This window comes from Etheostoma cragini, chromosome 15 (assembly GCF_013103735.1).
Source record: "Etheostoma cragini isolate CJK2018 chromosome 15, CSU_Ecrag_1.0, whole genome shotgun sequence".
NCBI classification, from domain to species: domain Eukaryota; kingdom Metazoa; phylum Chordata; class Actinopteri; order Perciformes; family Percidae; genus Etheostoma; species Etheostoma cragini.
The window spans coordinates 23117453-23126014 of record NC_048421.1 but is presented as its reverse complement, the minus strand read 5'-3'; the positions used below and the strand labels follow the sequence as shown (position 1 = coordinate 23126014).

At 39.5% G+C, this 8562-nt stretch overlaps 1 protein-coding gene across 14 annotated transcripts in view; it reads right to left on the bottom strand.

Moving 5' to 3' along the window:
• rbfox1 (RNA binding fox-1 homolog 1) overlaps window positions 1-8562 on the bottom strand; it is a 257014-nt gene that overhangs the window by 105093 nt on the left and 143359 nt on the right. For 5 of the 14 annotated variants that reach the window (XM_034894258.1, XM_034894255.1, XM_034894250.1 and 2 more), the window contains exon 1: window positions 8173-8518. The exons of 2 other annotated variants lie outside the window; for them this stretch is intronic. In XM_034894258.1, the coding sequence (XP_034750149.1) occupies window positions 8173-8268 (96 nt within the window). In that variant the 5' untranslated portion in view covers window positions 8269-8518. Of the gene's footprint in view, window positions 1-8172; window positions 8524-8562 lie in introns of those variants that run through there. 7 more of the 14 variants (XM_034894251.1, XM_034894257.1, XM_034894253.1 and 4 more) reach the window with 4 other exon arrangements.

The following is an 8562-nucleotide window of genomic DNA, read 5'->3' as shown; positions in this document are numbered from 1 at the left end:
CACACACACACACACACACACACACACACACACACACACACACACACACACACACACACACACACACACACTGCTCTGGCATGACATGCCAACACATTAGCACAATCTGGAATACTTGAACACTGCAATCTGAAAACAAAAGCTCTCTCTGTCACACACACAAACAAACACACACACACACATAGCTTGTAGAGAGGGATGAAAGAGCTGGATAAAGGAATGAGACTAATGGAGGAAAGTTGCTTAATGACAAATTGTCAGCTTGCAGGAGCCATTTTCTCTGCTCGTCATTTAGCTCTTTCATCCGGGAGCGCCGTTAAAATATTCCTCCGCTTCGGGCTTTTGCTCGGTCACACTTTCATTTCTTTTAACTTGCTGCCTCGCAGTTTCTTTTCGCACTCCGCCTGGTTCCAGATGCAGCGGCAGAAGGCGTACGACGCCTATGTGCTCCAAAATTGGGTCATAAAAACACACGGCATGCCCACCAAGTCCATACATTCTGACTACAAACACTGTATAACAGAGATAGAATTACAGGGTGGAAGGAAATGGGATGTTTACATCAGCTTAAATGTCTTAACTTTATCGTTTCTGTGTGAAGCTGGTATTATTGAATTATCCATTATTATATTATAGTTATTTGTACACAAGTGTCAATTAATTCAGGATAAAAAAACATTCTCCTCTTTTAATGGCACTACTGCTTTCTGCACACTGTATAGAGTGTAAATCAACACTTTTTAAGACTTTTGAATAAGATTATTTAGAATAAGATCTAAGAAGTGCTTGTTTTCACATGTGAAATGTCCAAAAATCACCTGTTTTGATTTGAATTTAGGACACACAGTGAGTTAAAGCTACAGTGCGTAGTTTCTGTCTCCCCCATGAGGTATTTTAAGTAATGAAAACCAAAGTGTCGGCGCGTCCACATGATACAAGCCTTCTGTGATCGTGCACGTGCCTCCACCCCTTCTCCATGCAGCTGCTAGTAGCCAAGGAGGACAAAGGATTAACCAACCGTGAAGAGCTCATTATCTTCACTTCTTCTGGGAAAGTCACCAGACACCACGATCTTCTGAACATCAAAAAGTGACCCACTAAAGCTTTAAAGCGTGCAAAAAGGGGAATTCATACATGAAATGTGTTTATTCACATCTGAAATAGATAAAAATAACGTGCCATTATGACGTCCATTTGTGAATTCCTCCCTTGAAATGTTCTTTCCCATCTTGGTCTTTGCAGAAGTTTGCTGCCAGGTGGCCAACCATTTGTGTCAAAGTGTCATAAACAAAAATATTTCTTTGGAATATAGTATAGAACGGAAAAGATTGGAGAGCTTCTTGGAACTTCTATTAGTGATATATAGGTGGTGGTCTCTGGCAGTGGACACTCAAAAGACATCAAGAAAAAAGCCAAGGCAATCGTCTTTTATGAAAAATATATATATATAAAGCCTTTAATGCATCTGATGCACTCTAAATAAAATAATAAATAAATATACTGTATATATTCTATTTAGAATGTGCCAGATGCATTACAAGCATTTTATATACATGTTTTTGTAAAATACAAGTGCCTTGGCTTCTTCCTTGATGTCTATTGGATAATTTTATTTAGTACTTTCATTTAGCCTCAACTTAAACTCATCCACATTATGTCATGTGGCTCGATATCTAAAGAGGATCAAAGGTGACATATTGGCAGAGTTGCAACAACCATTGTCCTGACGTTATGACTGATTCAAGCAACAGTTGGAAGTCAGTGTCAGCTCCACCCACCCAGGGCATTACACTTGTGTAAGTGCATGAAACCACTGCAGCACTGTTGCATAAGAAAAGCATCCCCAGTCAGAGGCGACCCGCACTGCCTCTTCCACAAAAGCACTCAGTTACCAATCTAGTGGCATTATATTCACTGAAAATCCTCTTGGGGCTATCTATGTATCATGGATATATTCACAGGTCACATAAAGACATGAGAATACACATTGTACTTACTGTGTTAAAGCAGTTTACATATCTACATATCTGCATATACAACACCGGCAAGCTATGTTATTATCACCCTATTGAAAAGAGAATTATTTAATCTGTAAATTATACAAAACCACAACAGTGCAAGTGATTATGGTGTGATTAAATCAGCCCAAACAGCCTTCTGTAACATGGCCTCGCACCCAAACTGTCACTTCCTGCTGCAGAAAGTCTCATTCATGCTTTTATCACATCCAGGCTTCATCACCGCAACAGAAAATCCCATATTAAAAAGCCCCTGTTGCATATCCAGTGTAAAGAGCCGTTACCCCTCTCACTGCCAACGCTCCCAAAACAACACACTTTTTAGATAGCAAATTAGTTGTATAAAACAATAGAGCAGATGAAAGAGTTTATGCTCACATCTATTCTTCAGGGGCGGTGACCCACGTGAGCAATCACGGAAATTTAATTCGATGGGTGATACATCATGGGTCCATTTAATTTAAATATTTTTTTATTTATTTATGTTTTTACATTATTTTTATTATTTTTTTTTTAAGTTCATTTTTAATTAAAAAAATATATATATATTTTTAAAAATACTTTTAAAACATTTTTAACATTTAATTTTAACGTTTAATTTTTTTTTTAAATTTTGCAAATATTTTTTATCTTGTTTGTTTACTAGATATAAAAAAGTAAAATACTAAATATCAGTTCATCTAGCTACTATTGGGGCGGTCTCGGGCTCACCCGGTGGGGGCGGGCCTTTGCTGCGTGTCATCCCCCATCTCTCTCCACCTTTCCCGTCTATACACTGTCATTATCAAAAGAATGGAAAAATATTCATATGAATCGATAAACTTCTGCTGAATTCATAAAAATCATGGGACTTGGGAAATACTGCATAGATGTGATCAAATTGACTGAAAACACCCTCAGACCCCAGAGGGTTAACTTCAAATTCCTCATTAATATAATTACATTTTATATTCCATACAACGCTCTTTGCAAATACAACTGATCACTTTCACTCATTTGATCTTAACTGTTAGTCAAAATAATTCACAATTTCTGCTTTTTCAACTCAAATATTAGGTATAATTCTACATAAATGAGAGTTATGGACCATGAATTCCAAAAAAGTAGTGTAAAACTGGTGTTGTTAATGAAAAAAAAGTCTAAAAAAGTCAAAGTTTTGTCCGTTTTTGACCCGGGAGGACAACACAAGGGTAAAATATTCTTATGACTTTATATTTATAGAATGAGGCTTTTATTGGACTCATTTATTTGATACATTGTTTTCATTGTGTTCCTTTACAACACATAAAGGACCAAACACGTGTTTTGGTTTGCAGTACTTTTAAGTACTCTTTCAGAACAAATAAAGTGATCGATTGATTGTGTAATCTGTGTTTTAATGTAATGGGCCAGAGTCCCAGTTAATAGTCCGATCCCTCATGGAACACAGTGATGGATGTGTAACAGTCTAGCGCCATCTACTGGGACTCATCCCAGCTGATGATTGATCTGTGGGTTGTGTCATGATTGAGGACCACGAGGACAGTGGACATGATCGGTCCATTTCCCATCTTCTTTACTCAGAGAAATGCTGCTTGCATAGTCATTATCCCACCCAATGCTCAACATGCTACACACTCAAAGAGAGGAGAGCCAGTAAAAGAGCATTAAGGAAAAACTGATGAACTTGTGATCATCATTCTCTTTTCTCACTAAGCAAAAGCAGTGTTATTTTTAAAAATCCACTCGGTATAGAGCAAGATCTATACCCGGTTAACTAATGTAGGCTAGTCCTCTGTAGGACAGCAGAGTGACCTTGTCCGCAGTGTGGCAGAAGTTCACAAAATGCAAGACTAAAGTCACATGCTAGTCGCTCGGCAACAGTATGTAACTTATTTCCGCTATTGTGACAATTAAGATACCCTGGGAATACACAGGCCTGATCTGACAGGAAATCCAGGCTCACATCAGCTCATCAGCTGTATGGAAATACAATGTATGGAAGTTAATGGTTGGCGATCTAAAAATTGAATCCGTTAATCCTTTTGCGCCATTTGCATCACATTTGATAAATGGCTTTTTGAAACCTCTACATCATCAACAAGAGCAATGCAGGAAGTGGAGGCCTCTTCTCAATCAAAGTCATGATAGTCTCACTTTGCCAGACCTTCCTCCACAGCGCTGCGGAGGAGGGTCTGGCTAGTCCACATAGCATTCCTGAATAGGAATGCTCTGGTTTATTGGCATTTCTTTATCCCAATCCCAATTGCTTTGGTGGAACATGAGTACGTTCAGAAGTAGTTTAAGTTGTGAACAGAAGACTCCGATTGGACAGATAGTCTAGCTAGCTGTCTGGATTTACCATGCAGAGATCTGAGGACCAGGTAACCATAGTCCTTAGATTGGACCAATAGCCTAGCTAGCTGTCTGGATCTACCCTGCAGAGATCTGAGGACCAGGGAACCATGGTTCTCAGATTGGACCAATAGTCTAGCTTGCTGTCTGGATTTACCCTGCAGAGATCTGAGGACCAGGTAACTATAGTCCTCAGATTGGACCAATAGTCTAGCTAGCTGTCTGGATTTACCCTGCAGAGATCTGAGGACCAGGGAACCATGGTTCTCAGATTGGACAAATAGTCTAGCTTGCTGTCTGGATTTACCCTGCACAGATCTGAGGACCAGGTAACTATAGTCCTCAGATTGGACCAATAGTCTAGCTAGCTGTCTGGATTTACCCTGCAGAGATCTGAGGACCAGGGAACCATGGTTCTCAGATTGGACCAATAGTCTAGCTTGCTGTCTGGATTTACCCTGCAGAGATCTGAGGAACAGGTAACCATAGTCCTCAGATAGGACAGATAGTCTAGTTAGCTGTCTGGATTTACCCTGCAGAGATCTGAGGACCAGGTAACCATAGTCCTCAGATTGGACAGATAGTCTAGCTAGCTGTCTGGATTTACCCTGCAGAGATTTGAGGACCAGGTAACCATGGTCCACCGGAGGTTAGAATGCCAACACAGAGACAGAGGACGGGGACGGACAAGAATAGAGGGACATCCTGCAGAATTACCAGCCGCATAGGAGAATATATGAAGTGACACGTCATGGATATAGACTAACTCCAACTGCAGATGGAAATTAACCCCCGGGTATTGTCTTGAATTAATACATTTAATTAAAATAAAGATAACATGGCTGGGTCCTTGTTCTTACTTACTGTCAGTACCATATTTGTAAAATCGATTGGTTTTTAACCTGTTCCATTACCACTGAGGTACTTTTTTAAAGATTATTTTAGGCCTTTATTGGTATAGGGCAGCTTAGACATGATAGGGGGAATAACACAGGTTGGACTCGAACCCTCATGGGCACCCGCCATACCAGGTGGGCTACCCAGGCGCCCACCAGTGTGCTACTTTGACCCTAACATCAGCCATCTTTGCACAAGCGTACCAATCAGGCAGCAACAGTTCCGACTTACCAAACTAATTTTTTTTAGAAATTTACGGTACATTTATCTGAGTTATATTTTCAGAAAAACATGTTGCTTGATTGAAGTAGCATATAATTACTTCAAATTTCAAATGCACCCCCCCCTCCCCCCCCCATACTCCTCACACACACAGTTGCTAGTAGCCAAGGAGGACACGGAGGATGAAAAGTCATAGTCATACTGAGAAACCCAGAGAGAGTTGTGTGGAGAGTCTTAAGGAACTTTGTAGCATCTCATCAGAAAGTTACTAAAGATTAAAATGATGTGAGTTTAAAGGTGCCCTGTCACCTTAACCCGTTTTTACTTGCATGTTTTAAAAATGTGTCAGGATCCATATATGTGTGTGTGTGTGTGTTATGTGGTGAATGTGAAGATGAACTGCTACCTCCTCGGTCAGTTCTAGCCACTGGAAAGAAATAAGAGGAGAAATCAGGCCAATCACAACAGCTGGTCAGTCTGATGTCATGCTTCCTGAGCTCATTACTATAGCCAGGCTCTAATTGGCTAGCTGTTAGCCAATCAGAGTCAAGAAGCTTAGCTGGTTGAATATTAATGAAATCTGGCCGAAATGGAGCTGAGTCTTCTTGGAGCTTTCTATACCTAGAATGTACAAATATATAGATATATATATCTATGTCTAATATAACTTGGTCTATGTAACCAATTACCACAAAGTTATAAAATACGGGTGGTGGGTACCTTTAAGGCACTTAGAGTAGAAATTGGTGTATTTATATTTAGTTTTATCTAGCTTCCCCTGCTGTGAAAATGTGTAACACTAAAGTGGAAAGTGGCAAAATAAAAAGTAAAAAAATGGAAAGTAAAATGTGACACTTTTGTAAAGTATACACCAAAATCTTAAAAACACAACTCATACACAGCTATATATCTTATTTAGAAAGGCAGATATGATGAGGAAAAGTCCTAATTTCCACCAACAGGGCAGTTTCCTCATACTTCTGAGGATAAAATAACAATAAACAACTCAGTATTTCAATATATAACATACACGTGAATATGTATTATATAAAGGAATGGTATATTTAGTCAAATATATGTAAAACACTATCAATAAACAATTTAAGACAAATAATGTATATCTGTGTTTCTAAAATAAATCCTAATAGATAAATATGTTTCTATAAAAGCAGGATGCATGACACAAGAATATGCATATTAAAATATATGCATATATTACCAAGGTTTTTCCATTTGTGTGACAAACTACAAAATGTAAAATTCAATTAACTCATTTTATTTCCGTGCGTGAATAATAACTGCCAAAAACCTTCGATAATGATGTTCTGTGTACTCAACACAACGCTGCCAAACTCACTTTTTCTTTTTTTAATCACAATTTGGCAGTCAGTGTGCAATCTTAACTTGGAATTGAAAGCACCTTCTGCATTTGGGTTTTAATAGTCCTGATTTTTGGTTCATTTCTGATGGAATTAAAAACATAACGGCAGGATTCTGGGATCAGAGTTCCAGGGATAATGAAATGGGACCTTTTGAAAATGATCACATAAAAGGTCGTTTTTTATGTCATTTCCAATAGAAATTAGCTACAAATCAAATTGGTCACAACAAACTCAGCTTTTTTTACATTATATGTATTCTCAAATCTCTTGTGAAAACATCCCTGCCATCAATTGTTTTGGTGCTAGCAAGTAATTCACAAAAGTAGCGTAATATATGAATAAAATAGAAAATAAATGTCTAAAATGAAATTTTATGTTGGCTTGGATTTGTCAATACCGCGGTAAACCAGGCCCTAATCAAGATCTGGGTGAAGAAAAAGAAAATTAAAAACCTCTAAATCTCAAACCCATACATGCAAATACCTCTATTGTAAGTATATGGTCAATAACAATAACAATTATGATAAAAAATTACCAATAAGTCCCGCAGGAAACTTCACAAAAGTCTTCAAGATTTGATTCTGTGTGTTGTCGAGCAACGCTAATTCACAAAATAATGAATAATGTGGGTGCAACGCAGAAAAATCAAAAAGGTGACCTCGGCTTCACCCCGACAGAAACTCGAATCTTATTGATATTTCACAAAAATGAAAGATTTGATGATTAGTCCCACTATTACTATCACAATAGAGAAACACACAATGAAGTGGGAGTTCTCAGCCTGGTGCCAAACTGATGAAGAATTGATGACAAAGTGTTGAAAAAGGAATCAAAATAGTGTCTAGAAAAGATCTAGAGCCCACACACATGGTCCCAAACGCTATGCTTTTAATAAATATATATTAATAAGCTAAAATATAGAGCAGGAGGGTCCTGAACCTTTCCTGGAAGTAGACTTCCACCTGCCTCGTCTTCAAAGAGCTGGAGGAGAGCCCCACAATCAGCTGTACACAGTTCAGTATGAGGCAGGACAGGGAGGACCCGTGTCTCTCAAACTGGCCCAAACTGACACTACCAATGTCCACATGTCCACTACCAATGTCCACATGTCCACTACCAATGTCCACATGCTAGATCTCCATACACACTCTTTGTGCTTCTCTTATTTTGGCCCTGGGAGTGTGTTCGCACGGCGACACACAGTCGTTCTGTCATCCTGTTCCACTCCACTTCCCGTGTCCAGAAGCAGCAGCAGACAAAGGCATGCACACATGATTTACAGTAAACACACACACACACACACACACACACACACTCACCTGCTGTAAATACATGAAGGTGAGGGCTGCGCAGGACAGCGGAGGACAGGCGTCCACGTTGGGTAACGCCACGCATGTTCCTCCAGGATGCTGCATGTTCCCTCCTCTAGCTGACAACACAACCCCCCCCCGACAATAAACAAGCCTGTTCTGAGAGGCGAGGTAGAAAGAGAGCAAACAGGAGAGCAAAGAGAGAGAGAGAAAGAAAAGAAGAAAAGGAAAGAAAGAAGGAAGGAAGGGTTGGTAGAGAGTGAGCGGAGAGATAAAGCTTCAAAGGAAGCAGCAGCCGGTCCCGTACGATGGAGACCCGAGTGTTCTCTGCTCGCAAGAAGGCGGGACGAGCGCAGGCAGAGAGAGAGAGAGAGAGAGCGAGAGAGAGAGAGAGAGAGA